Source organism: Pundamilia nyererei, unplaced genomic scaffold, assembly GCF_000239375.1.
Source record: "Pundamilia nyererei isolate P.nyererei 1_Seehausen unplaced genomic scaffold, PunNye1.0 scaffold00107, whole genome shotgun sequence".
NCBI classification, from domain to species: domain Eukaryota; kingdom Metazoa; phylum Chordata; class Actinopteri; order Cichliformes; family Cichlidae; genus Pundamilia; species Pundamilia nyererei.
The window spans coordinates 1157937-1173904 of record NW_005187508.1 but is presented as its reverse complement, the minus strand read 5'-3'; the positions used below and the strand labels follow the sequence as shown (position 1 = coordinate 1173904).

The following is a 15968-nucleotide window of genomic DNA, read 5'->3' as shown; positions in this document are numbered from 1 at the left end:
GTGTTTCTTAGTGTGACAGAAAAGCAAAGCTGAGAAGTGTGAGGTAAATATTGTGTTTAATAAACAAACATCAGTCAGGGAACTGACATTAGTCTGGGGATGGAGACGGGGAAATATAAAGCACAATGCACATGTGTAGTGGTGGAGGGGGGGACATATTTATCTGTTACACAAGGTGCCCCCCGTACAGTAGGAGCAGGAAGTTCTATATAACATACAGATCAGGATCCAAGTCTACGGTACAAAAACTTAGCAGCAACATGTTAACATCGGAGACCAAGGGGCTAACAAAGTAGTTTCATTTAGAAAAAAGTCACAGTATTCTTTAAGCATAAATTTGTTAAAAAGGTAAAAACAGTCCTAAGCATCCTCTAGGGTCAATGCTACTCACAAGATCTGTGTGTGAAATACATAGGTAGGGAAATTATCTATACATTTATACTCTAATATAAAGACCTTCTGGTAATGGCACAGTACAAACTTCCAGGAAACGCGACAAAAATATACAATGTCTTCACGTCACATTTGCAGATTAAAATGTAACTAAAGGTCTCTGGCAAGCACAATAGTTTCAGTGATCCAAAAAAAAAGGAAAAAACAACTTCTCACCATTTTGTTAGTTCAGCTATCTTGACAGATTATGTCTTTTTAATACAAAAATAAGGACAAATACTGTATAAATTAATATATATTAAAAGAATCAGATTGATACATGGGGAATCTACTGAATAAGTACAGGTATTTATGATACAATAAATACTTGTCATTCATGACTGGGGGCAGAATAAACGGACTGAAGTGTGTTTATCCTGGCAGGTAATAGGTTTACCTCTATAGGTGAGAGTATTTATGTGTGTTTGTGTTTGTGTGTGTTGTTCAGTAGCTGTAGAAAATAGCACATGATTGAGCACAGCTGTGTGTAGGATCATGCACACAGTCTCAGAGGGTTCAGGAGGTCTGTTAAAAGGGAGACTGCAGACTGCAGTGGTGATTTCTTGTGAAAGTTGTCACTGCTCGCCCTCTCCCAGTGCCTTAACGCAGCTCCTCCTAGTGGTGAGTCTGTGGTACTAAGGTTACTCCTAAAACACACAACTGGGGGACAGGAAGCAGGAAGTCTGTGGTCAGGAAGTGGTCAGCTGTCAGTGACACGTCAGTCCTCCAGGGAAGAGACAAGTGTGGCACACCATTAGAGTCATCATGACCAACAAAAAGAAGTAGATAAAAGGAAAAAGTCAACTTCTGTGTGTGTGGTTTTTTTTTGTCTTTTTCGCCACTTCATAATAAAAAATAAGTCTGTTTTCGTACTTTACAATACAATTCGACATCCCCACCGAGGAAGCATCAATCATCAGTCCAGCACTGACAAGAAAAGAAACTTTTTTTTGTTTGTTTTTTAAGGGTTTAAAAAAAGGTGGTGGGGGGTACTGTGCATGGTTTCCTCACGGGGAATTGGGATCTTGGACAACAGGGGGTGGGGGATCAAGTAAGGCGAGCAGGAACACAGAACATGTCTGGAGAACAGAAAAATCTGCTGAGGGTGTCGTCTCTGTTTTTTCTTTCTTTTTTTTTTATGAAGAACACTTTGTACAGCCGCACTTGACAACTTTCTCCACTTCCTGGACAAAAGAAGACCCGTCAGTGCACTGGAACGTATATTTCCTGCGTTTGCTGCGAAGGGGGGTGCAGCAGGTGCCCTGTCCTTCTGCTCCCCCCGGGCAGCTGCCTCGACACTCTAAACGGGAGACCTTCTCCTGGGTTTGGCACGCCGCGTAGCCTTGCTGTCTCTGGTAGACATCTCGGACCCGTTCCCCTCGGCAGGCCACCTCTGCGGACACAAGGAACAGAAAGAATATTTGCAAGGTGTCCAAAGTTTTTACTGAGAACTCCACCAATTCTGCACATCAAAGGTTGTCCGGCTTTGGCAACAAAGTAAGAAATATATTAGGAATGATACGACTACTGTTTGGATTTCTTTTTAAAAAAAAAGAGTTTTGTGGGAATGAAATGTTCAAACAGGAGTGCTCTATTGTGTTCAAATGACAGGCAATCTTAATGGTAAAAGCAGCAACACAACAAGTCAGTACACCAATGACACAAAGAGGACAGCAAGAAGAGGAAAAAATGGCACGAATATGAAGAATAAAGAAAAACCCTTTCTAGAAATAAACTGCTGAGTGAACTGTTCATAAAACCTTCGGGTTTAATTTGGTTCAATGGCGTTAGTTTAGTAGAAGTCGATGTCTGCTGTTGGTTCAACTAAATTCAGATGTAAAAGAAAGTTTTTTCTAGAAGCCTTTTTAACAACTCGACAGCTGAAAACTTGATTTTTGTCAATCAAACACTTTATTTGTTTCATATTTAGGAATTTGGTAGTAACATTGAAGTGATACTACTACACTACTACAAAGACTCGTAGTACGTGGTATGAAATACTTTCTGTATCTGGTTTTGTGTCAGTGGAGCTGAGTCGGTCTGTCCTTCACCGTCATCCAGTAAGCAGCGGCTGGGCCCGGAGCTCGTCAGGATTATCCATGATGGACGGTGACCTCATCTCCACCACAGCTTCAAGTCAGGTTTCCTAATTAGTTTATTCAGTCTGTTGGTGTCATCAGCTCTGATGTTGCTCCGCCAACAGACCGCAGCAAAGTACACTTCAATCGCCTCAAATGGCCCATCAATTTGTTGCACACACTGAATAGCTCAGCCTGAAAAACTGGCCTGCCATGTGTGTATTTTATTTGAAATTACAACGCAATTATTTACAAATATTTAACACTACAATAACGGGGTAAAAGGAAATGAAGAAATAATGAAGAAATAATTATACCTTAAGTAATGTGTATGTACTTTTACACATGCTATATATGTATAGTTTTGCTTTGTATAGCATAGTCCTGAAAAAATATGACTTGTTCTAATGTATCTACCTTAATGTTTTTGTAGGTAAACAGAATTACAGTGTAATTCTCCTGTGGATCTCCTGTGCTGCTCATCAACACAGCAGACAGCTCTCCTCAGTCTTGCATCTGTCAGGTAGTCAGTAATCCATTAGATGGTGGATGTGTTTACTGACACGTTCTGTAGCTTCTCTACTGCAGCAGCGGTTGGATTGTGTTAAATGCACTTGAGAAATCAAAGAGGATGATCCTCATTGTGCAGCCATTACTATCTAGATGGGAAGAAGCTCTCTGCAGCATGTAAATGATTGTATCATCATCTCCCAGACTTGGTCTGTTTACAAACTGCAGAGATTCAACACTAGCATCTTAGGCACCTTCAAAACATGTGATGTGAGGGCAACTGGTCAAGAGCTGTTAAGCTGAATCTTACGCTGTTGATAAATCTGTGAAATGAGTTGACAAAAGTAGTATCCAGCTCAGAAAAGGAAATGCCCTCGATACACAGACAGACTTGGTTCTTTCTGATTTACCAGTCCTGGGATATAATTCCACTAATATAAAGCCATGTTACCTTTGCAAAAATGTATTCCTTTAATGCTATAATTAGTATTAAAAAAAGGTTTTATTATTCTGCAGAGTTTGCGGTGCTCCATTACAGTGGGGAAAAAAAATAAAAAGCTGGAACTTTTCATGCTATATGTTGCATGAGGTGACAGCAAGTATGCTGATGAGAGGTTTGCTGGGCTGCATGCAGGAGGGAAAATTAGTAAAGAAAAGCTGACGTTAACATGCGATCAGGTGGTCTCACCTGAGTAACCCCTCGTGTGGGATTAAGAGGAGGCTCAGGAGATGCTGAGTTGAAAAAGCGACAGGTTAGAAGCGTCAGTGCAGAGAGATTAAACACTTTGAGACACACGCTGCTGAGACACTTTAAAGAGAGTTAGCAAGTAACAGAGAAGCTCAGACTTTGTTAAAAGAAGCCCACTGGAGTATTAGATTATTATTTTTAGAAGAATTAAGGTAGTGTACTGAACAGGCATCCGTGTTTCGCTTACCTCTGTCACACGCCTCTCCTGTATATCCGCTGTTACACTCGCAGTACGCCTTGCCCAGGCCTGACACTCTACATTTGCCATGTTTGCAGCGAGACAGGCTGCAGGGGTTAGCTGCATCCTGGTCCTGCTCATCACAGAGGACACCAGCAAAGCCAGGCTGGCAGCGGCAGGAGTAGGAATAGGAGTTGATTGGGATGCAGGTACCGTGGATACACCTGTAGGGTGGAAGAGGGAAATACAGAACGTAAAGAACTGGACAGACAAATCGTGGTCTCTCTTTGAGAGCCGTTGCACTAGCTGTGGTTTTAGACGAAGCGCAGAAACACTCACTTGTTGCCATCACAGGGGTTGCTAACTTGCTGGTCACACAAAGTTCCCGTCCAGCCTGCGTGGCATGTACAAGTGAAACCGCGGTGTCCAGTTGGGTGGCAGTCACCTTGGACGCAGGCCCCTCTCTGGCACGGCTGACAGCCCGGCTCCACCCCATTGCCCAACCACTTTCTGGTGGTACTCTGGGTGGTTCCAGATCCTGGGAGCCCCGCTTCAAGCCCAGCTCCTAGATCCTGGAGCTTCCCGTTGATGTAGAGGTTACGGAGGCAGCCATGGAAGCTCGTGCCGTTACGGCCACCCGAGCTGTGCTGTAGAGCCGACAGACCGCCAGAAGCCGAGGCTCGCTCTGGCATCCCTGCATGAAGACAGAAGTATCTCAGCACCTCATTTAAGATGATTAAAGATCATCTTAATTATATTTTTGTGTGTATGGAAATAAAATCAGGTCCAAACTCAACGTGAAAGCTTTTTATGACTTGATGCTTCACACCTAGCCTCTGGCCACCTGTACATAATGTTTAAATCTAAGTATTTATACTATAATTTGTATAAGTATTACGATATCTATCTGTTCTACAACACTTACACAGACACAGAATATACATAGCGCTGAGTCCTTACCTCCCACATAAAGTGGAGAATCTATATTGAGTGTGGACTGCTTGTTGAGGGAGTTGATGGATTTGGGCGGCCCGCCATCGATGGACAGAGACAGAGTCTGATCTGATGCTACTAACTCCACGGCATGGAAATTACCATCATTCACTGTCTCCACACTGAGAGCGAGAGGGAGAAATTCACTTCAGACATCTGTATCATCCATCATGTGAACGTGGAGCCAGGGAACGGGCTTTCTGTATACCTGTATATAGCAGAAGGAGGATAGGATCCAGTGTCGTAGCTGACCCTGAGGCGTCCCCTGTACAGCTCCATGGCAATGTGATCATTATCCCCTTTATACAACAACACGCCACTGTCCTCATCGGTAGCAATCTGAAAACACAGCAGGATCGCCATGTTAGTGGCCTACAAGTGCACATAGTTCTTTTCACCTGCTGTAAGAATTGTCAACAAAAAACAAGTAAGTCATTTTCAGGTATATGTACTTTAGTTGTGTATTTATTTTTCTGAAAACTTATCACTTTTACTTCCTATATGTGTACACAAATATCTCTGCTTTTACTCCTTACATTTTCAAAACAAACTTTAGCTTTCAGATATTTAAGGGGAGTTATTATTTCAAGTCACTGCACAGAATATCTATAGATCTTTTATAACTCTGTACTCTGGGGTTAAAGCAGGCCAAGACATCCATGTTTGTGCAGATGTCTGTAAGTTGTGGTCGGAGTACATCAGCATCTAGCGAGCATAAAGGAAATAATGTTTTTAAGGTTCACAGCTCAGCTCCACAAACATCAGCACACACTCAAACTGTTTGTGTGCAGTTTGTCACACAGTGTGTTGCTAGCTAAAGGTTCAGCTGCTGTATTTCCTGGATAGAGAAAAGAATGAAAGCTAACTTCACTCTGAGATGGAGAAAGATTGAAGACAGACATTATTTCTAAAATGAAGGACTGGAAAGTTAAAGATTTACTTATATTTATATTCAGTTCGGCTCAGCTAATCGCAGCCTGAACACAAAGAAAATCTAGTTATGCTCAAAATAAAAATGATTTCTAAGTGATTATTTCCCCCACAGCCCAACCTGCTAAATCTCACTTTAACCTGAGAATATACTCTTTCTGTTTAGTTGTGGAGGCTGAATCATCTGCAATACAGGCAAAGCAAATTCTACATCACAGCTGTTCAAATTAAAAACAATATCATTTGAGTTTAAATTGAAATAAACTTTGTCTTCCTCTTACTTCACTCTCACTTGGGTAAAGAGATCAATTTTTAAACACAAGTATCTGCATCTTCAACTTAAACAAAGCATGTGTGTGCTTCTGTGACCCCTACTTATACCTGCCTACTTAAACCTGAAATTAAATCAGCATCACAAACTTGTTGTGAGAGTTCCTGTTAATACGTGCATTCACATGATTTCACCTACTTTAACTCTGTTTTGTTTGGTTTCTCTAGAAGAGAAATTGAAAGGCAAACCTGATGGTTGGTGTTGCTGCTGTGATCTAAATGTATGCTAATACATGAGGAGCACAAACTGGAGATGAATCTTTACAAACCCCTGAAGGAAATCTGACTCTTTAGCAGCTAAGCGCTCCACTACGTTCACCAGCCAGTCACTAACTGTGTCTGCATGCCAATGAGAGTTTAATGATAAATATTCCGACACGGTGAAATTATAAAATCTGATGGGAGGCACAGATTGTCATGGACCACAAGGCTACATGTGTTTTTGTTTTTGCTCTCTCTCTCTCCTTGGCCGCTCCGCCTGGGTGTAGCTCATTACGGCCTCCCGCCCTTGGCCCACACACCTGTTTGCTATTATGTTGCCATTACGTGTTGCCATTTAAGGCCGGGACACAGACCTTCTCGTCGCTGGATGATTGTGCAAGACGCGTTAGTGATCCTTTCTAGCTTTTGTGAACATAGCTTGTGTAAAATCCGTGACTTTGTGTAATCCGCCTTTCCCGTGTGACAGTTTTCCGCAGAGAGTGTGTGTGTGTGTGTGTGTGTGTGCGTGCTGTATAACACATGACCTCCCAAAAAACAACAAAAACAAATTCCCTAATCCCATGAGTTTTCTCAATAAATAAATAATTAAGGGATGAAGGAAGAGAGAGGTGCTTTTAGATATTTTCCAGCAATATTTTCTGTTTTTTTTGGAATAAAGATCTGGTACTATAACTTTATGAATATGGACTCTCAGGAGTGTAGCTCAAGTTAACACAAAATTACAGATGCTCGAAGTCTCTAAAATATTTGGATGTCTGTAGAAACCAAACGTTCACAGGTAGGGGACTGATTTTTAGTTTACAGCTTTGCATATTCAAGGCATGCAACATTCTTTAAAACAGTGCCAATCAGATGAATGGGTTCACAGGTATATAGACACACAGACTCATTTTTCCAGTATGAAACTGTTATTATTTGTTTATTTAAGAAAACCAGTCATAAGAGCTGTAAGCAAATCTGTGATGGCCAGGTGGGGCCTTTCTTTTAAATTTCATGATTTGAGATGAAGCTTGTTTCCACCACTGTGAAAAAGCAGAACGTAATCAAAATCTTGAGCTATTGTGTTGAAATGTGACTGAATAACTCAAAATTTCAAGTTATTTTCTCAGAAGTTAGAGTTACTACATTAAGGCTTTGAGATAAAAAAGACTTCATTACAAAAGCTGTTTTTTTTTGTTGTTTTTAAGAAAATAGTAGATCATTTTAGATATAAATTATTTAAGTGTGTTGTTGTGTGCTGGTTTTTTTTGGTAAAACTGACCGGTGACTCTGTTTACTCTGAGGGGTCAAAAGCTCAAAAAAAGTTTGGAAACATTTTCATTTCAAAAATTTCAAAAATATTTCACCTGAAATGAAACGAAGCAAAAGTGCAGAGCTGCATTTAATTTAAAGAAGGTCACCTGCAGGCTGATGTTGGTCTGTGGTGAGAGGAGATTGGAGGGCAGCTGCAGGTACGACTCGCGGTTGACGAAGTTGACACTGGTGAGAGTCTCACAGCGCTCGCCCTCGTAGCCGTGGAGACACTGGCAGCGGGGGTCTGATCCCACAATGACGCACTGTGCCCCGTTGAGGCACTCGTGGTTGTCACAGGGGCTGGTGCGAGGAAGGACCATCGGAGGAGAGAACTCGCAGAATAACCCACTGAAACGCACATTGTAACACACGTGGAATACCGTAAGAGTCCAGATCATTCCCTTTATTTGTTCCTTTTATAATTATTATCAGTTTGTGGTACGGCTGCTAGAACATACAAGCTTAAAAACATACTTCTTCGGTGCTTTCAGTTACAGTTGGATTTTTCATCATTTCAAATGTGAAAGTTAGACAAATCCAAAGTCCAAAAAATACCACACTGTACTATTACTCCAGGGACCTTGAGAAAAATAGTATGTTGATCTCAATAACTGACAATACACACCAGGGGGAGCTCCTCATATATCAAAAACTGTTGGCATGTGTGACTTCCTCTGTGGTGCGCAGCTCACCTGTACCCTTCTGGACAGATGCAGGTGTATCCATTGACGGCATCGATGCACTGACCGCCATTCTGACACTTATTCTCTTCACAGTCGTCATAATCCAGCTCACAGTGCTCGCCGATGTATCCTGGAATGCACTCACACCTAAAATGAACACACACACACACACACACACACACACACACACACACACACACACACACACACACACACACACACACACACACAGAAATGCTTGTTGTTACTGGACTCGCAGGGATACAGCTGTTCTTTGTGGCTGCCTGTGGTTAGATTTGCTCTAATTGCATGTGGAAGATTTCCTTAACAATAAAAAGAAAACATGTCAATTGCTTCGTGACCTAGACAGTCCACAAATCCTAGAGAACACAAACTAATCTAATTTTTACATGATGTCAAACTGCCTCACAGAGCACATCCAGACGTAATTACACTGACCACAGCGCACACAAGCAAGGGAGCAAGGGAGTAAAAGTACAGATAAAATCTCGCCAGGGAACCTTACTAGGGAGCCAAAATCACATTCCCAACACCTCCCATCCACACATGCAAACACACACACACACACACACCATTTCTCTGCTGGGAAAAATCTGGAACTCAATTATTTCTGTGTGAAAAATATAAGTATTCAAATCATGCAGGAGAGAAACAAGAACCACTACTTGCATACTCTAATATCTGCATATTAGTTTATACAGGAGTGTGTGTGCGTACGTGTGCGTGCGTGTGCGTGCATGTGCGTGCATGTGCGTGCGTGTGCGTGTTTCCAGTCTACTCACTTGTATCCCTGAGGAATCAAAATGCACTTTGAGTCGTGCTGACATGGGTTCAGCTCTGGGGCACAGAAGTCCAGTTTCTCTTCACACAGCTCCCCTAGGAACACACACACACACACACACACACACACACACACACACACACACACACACACACACACACACACACACCTCATCACTTTTTAAATTCTTTGCACAGCATTAACGATAAAGTGAAATGAAAACATAAAACACATCAATATTTTAACTTCGTTGTGGTTTGTTTTTTTCTTTGTGTGTGTTTGTGTGTCAGTTGAATGGGTGCTTGGTCTCATGATGGATGACTCTCTTGTGGCCAGAATCAACACAGTGGTCCGATAAATGATTTCAGTGCTGGGAATCTTGATGCTCCAGAGAGTATCCTGATCTTCCTGAAACTCTGAACTCCAAATGAATCACTGATGAGGGAATAAACCAGTTTCCTTGACTCCTGAAGTCCACGCTGGGAATAATTACACAACCCTCTAGGGATTAATAAGTATAAGCGTGAAACAGCAGGAGATGTTTGTGCTTTTAAGCCCTTCATTTAGACAGTGATTTCTTTCGCTCACGGACTTAAAAGCAGTCAGACTTGCTTAATGCATATAAAATGTTGTTTTTAATAATTCACATTTCAGTAATAATAGTTATTCATCTGATACATGTTTTTGGTGCAACCACTCAGTTTACCTACTGTCTGAAATATGTAAATTTAGCTCTTCTCAATTTAAGGCCAGCTTCCCTTTGAGCCTGCTGATTGGCTGACCATCCCAAACAGCAGGTGGGTGGGGATTCTGCACTCAAAGACAGAGCTGTCTGACTGAGATGATCATATTAGGATTATCTCTTCCCCTTCCCAAACATTTGGGTATGACAGAAAAGCATAATGGCTTTAAAAGAAAAGCTGTCATTAAGAGAGCTGTTAAAAGACTGTGAGTACTTGCTTGTTTACTTTGATGAAATCATTACACTGTGGTTGAAATGCATGCAAACCATAAGCCTGAAAGGAAGTTTTTAGTTCCTTAAAAAGGAACTTTGGGTGGTTAATGTACAGTACAATACTGTGCAAATGTCTTGAGTCACCCATCATTTCTTCACATTTTGCTTCCAGCAGCCAGAGTTTCTGAAGCCAGAAGTAATTTTTGTTTCTAAAGTGTTTTTAATTCTCCGGGCTTTCTGAAATCATCCTTTGGACACTGTCCACTTTTCCACTTGTTTTCATTCAGAAATGTTTTTGTTTTTCAGTTTATTATACAATTTATACTGACCTCTGGATTATTCAAGCATAAAAAAGCACCTAACTCGAGTTACCTATGTGTGTTCTATCACACAAAGAACCAATTTTAAACTTTATATTTAGGCATTTGTTACTAACAGACTGTCACAAAACACACTGACATTATAGTCTACGAAAAATGCCAAAGACGACACACTCTGACAGGCATGAAAAGGTGTAGGTCCACCAACAAAAGCAAACCCAAATTTGAAATTTTTGGTTAAAATCTTTGTCAGTAGGTACAGAGGAGATCAGGAAAGAGGTACAACAGTCTGTATTCTAAGTTATGTTGGTGCCTGTTTTAATAAATCTCTGCACCTTTCTCTTGTTTTATATAAATATAAAGAAATGAGTGGTAGCCCAGGACTTTTACATACCACTTTAGATATTTACGTTTCAGAAAGCAGACTGGCTTATTGTCCCAGACTTTCATTCCTAGGTGTGGAACATTAAAATGACCTTTATTAAAAAGATAAGATGTAACTCAGTATGTTTTTGTTATGGTCCAAAAAAGACTCAAGCAAACTCAAATGGCTCTTAATATAACTCCTACAATACCAAAAGCCTCCATTGTTCAACCAAACAGCTTTAAAGCATTAAACACGCACGTTTGAGTCTATTTCAGTCTATCGTACAATCAAACAAATACTCACAGGACCCCCAAATGTTCCGCTGAAAATAGTCGGCACCAAATGCACCATTTAAGTAAATCTGGATAATAAGTACAATGTGTGACTGTTTAGAAAATTAGCCTTCTTTTAAAACTGAAAATATATATTTTGATTGTTCTGGAGGAGTGGATGGAATAAATGCAGTCTAGATGTTAGTAAGTTTGGGTATTTTAATGGGATTTCTACTTTCAAAAATATAGATTATTGCCAGTTCCTCTAATTTCAGCTCATTCACCTGGAATGGTCATCACATGTATGCGTGAAGCAGCAAGCAGTATAACCACAGAAATCTGAGAGTGGTCTTTTTATACATCAAAGACATGCACTGCTAACACGGAGCACGACTGCATACAGTATGGTGAATCTGTAGCATTCCCGTGGATAAAGCACAGGAAATGAGGGAAGTTAGGAAGGAGAGAGGGACAGAAAGGACAGAGAGAAGAACAGACTAACCTCTCTCCACCTCATTGGTAGCAGCTGCAACCACAAAAAAGATGACAGATGATAGAAAGCAGAGCAAGATGGGAGAAAAGACACAGGACAGCAAAACACAGAAAGACAGAGAGAGAACACCGCCACATAAGTTAGCACTCAGAGATGATTAGCACAGTGCAAATGCAGACAAACAAGTAGCAACAGATCAGCGTTAGTCAGATAAAACATTTGTCTTTTGTGACTTCTCTGTAAGGATAGAAGACTTTTTGTGGGAGATATATTCATGCTGACTATTTCTGGAATAAAGAGTTTGTTTTCTATTTTCTAGACAGCTTCTATACGTCTACAGTTTGGATAATGTCAGTGTTAGTAAGGCGATAAAGGAGAGAAAAGAAACTTTCCGTTTGGTAAAAAAAATCAAAAGTAAAGGTTTTTGATTGAATCAAGTTGCAGCCATAAAACTCAGGCAACCCTTCCAATGAAAATAGTTCAAAAAACCTTTCTGATTTAAATTTGGCTAATCTTTCCATCCAAGTGACCGAGGTCGCTCCATAATGTAGTGGTCGACACATTTGCTGGGTAGGCAAAAGGTTGCTAGTTCCATTTCAGTCAGAGTGTAAAACTCTTCCAAATCAAACACACCCAGAGCCTTGTGAAAATGGAACAGCTGAAAGGTTGACATGGCGGTGTGGTGGTTACCACATTGCCTCACAACTCTGTGCAGAGTTAGCATGTTCTCCATGTCTGCCTGGGTTCTCTCCGAGTATTCTGGCTTCTCCCCACAGTCCAAAGACATGGACTGTGGGAGGATTGGTGATTTTAAATTGCACATAGATGTGACTGGTTGTCTGTCTTTATGTATTAGCTCTGGAGCTGAGTGTCAGCTGGTCCAGGGTGTACCCTGCCTCTTGCCCTCTGACAGCTGGGATAGGCTCCAGCCTTCTTGTGACCCTGAATTGGATAAGTGGCAGAAAATGAATGGGACTCTCTTCTTGTTCTAACCTGAGGACTTGTGTCCCTGCTGTACAGAGTGGATGTCTTTGTAGTCTAAGGAGCTCGGAAAGAAAAGAGTCTTCTTCTTTAAGTTTCCTTGAAGAAGTTTCACCTCTCATCCAAGAAGCTTCTTCAGTTCTAAGAGCAACTGGTGGAGAGTCCCAGCCCTAGTGGGGGTGTTCCTAAGAAGGTCATGGACCCCCTATTGATCCTGTGCCTAATCACTCAAGCCAAGGTGTGAAAATGGGTGTGGGTCCCAATCAGCCAAGGTTTCGGGTGAACTCATTGTGAGACCTTGCCCCAACCTGTTATGTGGCTTGCTGAGAACAAATAACCCAAGATGTGAGTGGATGTTAAGGTGTCTGGTAAGGGATCTCAAAACTGGATTATAGATGGCAGACAATTGGTATCGTAAGATACCCCCTCTGTTCAGAGATGGATGAAAGGTGAAACGTCTTCAAGAAACTTAAAGAAGTCCAGACGCTTTTCTTTCCAAGCTCCTCAGACGTGTCCTCCAGTACTGGAAGTGTCTGGAGAATACAAAGACACAGACAGGCTGGTGTGCTGGTGTGGCCAAAAACTGTTTTCACAGCACCACACTTCAGGTTGTTTATGCTTATGAAGTCTCCCCCAGAGGCCTTAAGATACAACAGCAGAACTTCTCACTGACAGTCACGTTGCACAACCTTCAGATGAAAACTGCTGCTTGGCAGGTGATTGTCCTCAGATTAAAAATTGGGTTAGTTTGACAAAGAAGTTGATGTTGATGCCTGTGCGGGTGCGTGGTCCATTGTGAACACATAAAAGGGGTCAGCGTATTTTAAGCAGCCACTGATTTGTCTCATTTTGCAACTCTTGAAGGCAGGATTTTCAAAATTTAAGCCAGAAATGATTTTCACTCTTTATGGGCTGAGTGGCGTAACATTTTGATTGACTCCCAAGGTGCACTTTGGTAAGAAATTTCAAGTCACTGAGCCACAAAATTCTGTTATTCATGCCTCTAAGCATAATATTGTATGGTACTTTGTTTTCAGATGCTCTAATTTGTTCCTCTGACACACCTCTTCTCTGTGGTAATGGTGGCCTGTCTCTATGGGTACTGCAGTATTTTAGTGGCCGACATCATGCAAAAAAAATAAGAACACAACACTGAAGTAACTAAAACTGATGGCTATGACACAAACCTACAGGATCCCTGCATTATCAGGGATAGTCCTGTATTTCTGTGTTTAAAGAAATAAATATAATAGGAATACAGAACGGGGAAAACATGCCAGCCTCCAACAGCCTCCGGCTCCTTCTTCGTTCGTGATTGTTACCTGTGTATTCTGGTGAGCACATGCATGTGTAGTTGTTGATTCCATCAACGCAGGTGGAGTTATTCTCACAGTCGTTATCTTCACAGTCGTCAATGTTGATCTCACAAGCGTCACCTTCGAAGCCCTCCGGACACACACACCTGAGATCAAACACGGAAAGATGCAAGCGCTCATAAATAGGTGGATAAACACCTGTAGGGTCACATACACTACACTGAGCTCTAACATTAATGTAACTATTGATTCATCCTTATTAGATTAACAACAGACAGGATTTACAGAAGGGAAATCCATCGATTTTTCATCTATGATAAGATGAAGAGAGCAAATATTTGGTAAATTATCCCGAAAATAAAAAAAATAATTTTTTTTAGTAATTTTGTTGAAAAAAATAAAGGTTGCATTGGTGTGCTTAAACTTTAATTTCTTGTTAGCTTGCCAGGACAGAAAACTGTAGAAAAGAGTCAGAGATGAATAACTAATGATTCAATTCAAAGTGGTGTATACAAACCTAGAGAGCTCAAACAGGTGAGTGAAGAAAAAACACTCATCATCAGCATCCTAGGCCTATAAGGAAGGATTTGGGATCACCTGATATAGCCCTAACTATAAGCTTTATCAAAAGGCAAAGTTTTAGGGTTAATCTTAGAAGTAGAGAGGATATCTGTCTCTCGAATCCAAAACTGGGAGCTGGTTAAACTATTTTTAAACACCCTTGAAACTACAAATAAGCCTGCAGCCTGAGAGTGAAGTGCTCTATTGAGGGTATATGGTACTATGAAGTCTTTAGGATAAGATGGGGCCTGAATGTGATGAGAAAGATTTTAAATTTGATTCTGGATTTAACAGGAAGTCAACGAAGCGACGCTAACATGGGAGGAATATGCTCTCGTTCTAGTCCCTGTCAGTATTCATGCTGCAGCATTTGATCAACTATAACCAGAGACACAGAGGCAGCATTAGCACACAGCTGGGAGTTTCATCCCATGATTTTATTCAGAGCAGCCCCTCGTGGGTATATAAATACATTTTACATATAATTTAGGTCCCATCGCACACACTATCAAGCTTCATACACAGGCGTGTTCGGCTGTTCTCGCCAATACTCTCAGTGGCCTCAAACAGACACCAGGTAGGGATTTTCTGCCCAGTGTGGGGATGATTGTAAGCAGTTGATTACTACTGAATAATTGCCAATATATTCAGCAACTAATTTTGTGTGGGTGGACAATTTTATTGAGTAATCATTGCAGCTCTAATAGCAAACATTGCACGAATGTGGGGACCTGTGAATATCAGACATATTTAATATCCCCTCTGTCCCCACCCCACCCCCTCACTGACACACACACAGACATACACAGACACACACACACATAAACAAACACACCTACACACACACTATCCATGCATGCTGCTCATAACGGCAGAGTCAGCTCCATCTACATATCCCCAGAAGAGAGTCATTATTCTGTTAACGTGAGCGTGCCTCAACTCTGTAACTACTACTCAGGTTTATTACAACACTCTCTCTATGACACACACACACACACACACACACACACACACTGAGAGCGCTATATTATGGGTCTAATAAAGAGCTCTTATGCGGCACACACTCGGGTGGATTAATATCTCATTATATAGTCGGCGACAGCTCTTCACGATGAATATTCCACCCCCTGCGCTGGAGAGGGAAAAGAAATCATACACCGATGGAAATACGGACATAAATGGACAAGAAATGGCAGCAGAGGATACGGAGAGAGGGCAAAGAAATGGAGGACGACAAACGGGAGGAGCTGGGGTTTCTTAAATCATCTGCGTACGTTGTTAAGATCTGCTCGGAACGAGCACACAAACAGGCATTAGCTTCCCTACAGTTAACACTAAATAGACTAATGAAGAAAGTTCTCACAGCGGGTCTGTCCACTTTGCTCTGGAGACACAAAAGAACCAGTCTCCTGAGCCATTCGCCTCCCGTAACTTCATCACCACCTCTAATTACCGGTGCAGCATCACTGATGGAGGAATCAGCTGAGAAACCACAGATTACCTG

General features: G+C 41.4%; 1 protein-coding gene across 12 annotated transcripts in view; it reads right to left on the bottom strand.

Annotated features, from left to right (window-relative positions):
* Positions 1-39: 39 nt before the first annotated feature.
* slit2 (slit homolog 2 (Drosophila)) overlaps positions 40-15968 on the bottom strand; it is a 97849-nt gene continuing 81920 nt past the window's right edge. For 7 of the 12 annotated variants that reach the window (XM_005741121.1, XM_005741124.1, XM_005741126.1 and 4 more), the window contains 10 exons: positions 13910-14049; positions 11616-11639; positions 9201-9294; positions 8407-8544; positions 7822-8062; positions 5148-5278; positions 4907-5061; positions 4286-4640; positions 3956-4170; positions 40-1825 (listed from right to left, as the gene is read on the bottom strand). In XM_005741121.1, coding sequence (XP_005741178.1) covers positions 1569-1825; positions 3956-4170; positions 4286-4640; positions 4907-5061; positions 5148-5278; positions 7822-8062; positions 8407-8544; positions 9201-9294; positions 11616-11639; positions 13910-14049 — 1750 coding nt within the window. In that variant the 3' untranslated portion in view covers positions 40-1568. Of the gene's footprint in view, positions 1826-3708; positions 3753-3955; positions 4171-4285; positions 4641-4906; positions 5062-5147; positions 5279-7821; positions 8063-8406; positions 8545-9200; positions 9295-11615; positions 11640-13909; positions 14050-15968 lie in introns of all 12 variants that reach the window. The other 5 variants (XM_005741123.1, XM_005741129.1, XM_005741128.1 and 2 more) reach the window with 2 other exon arrangements.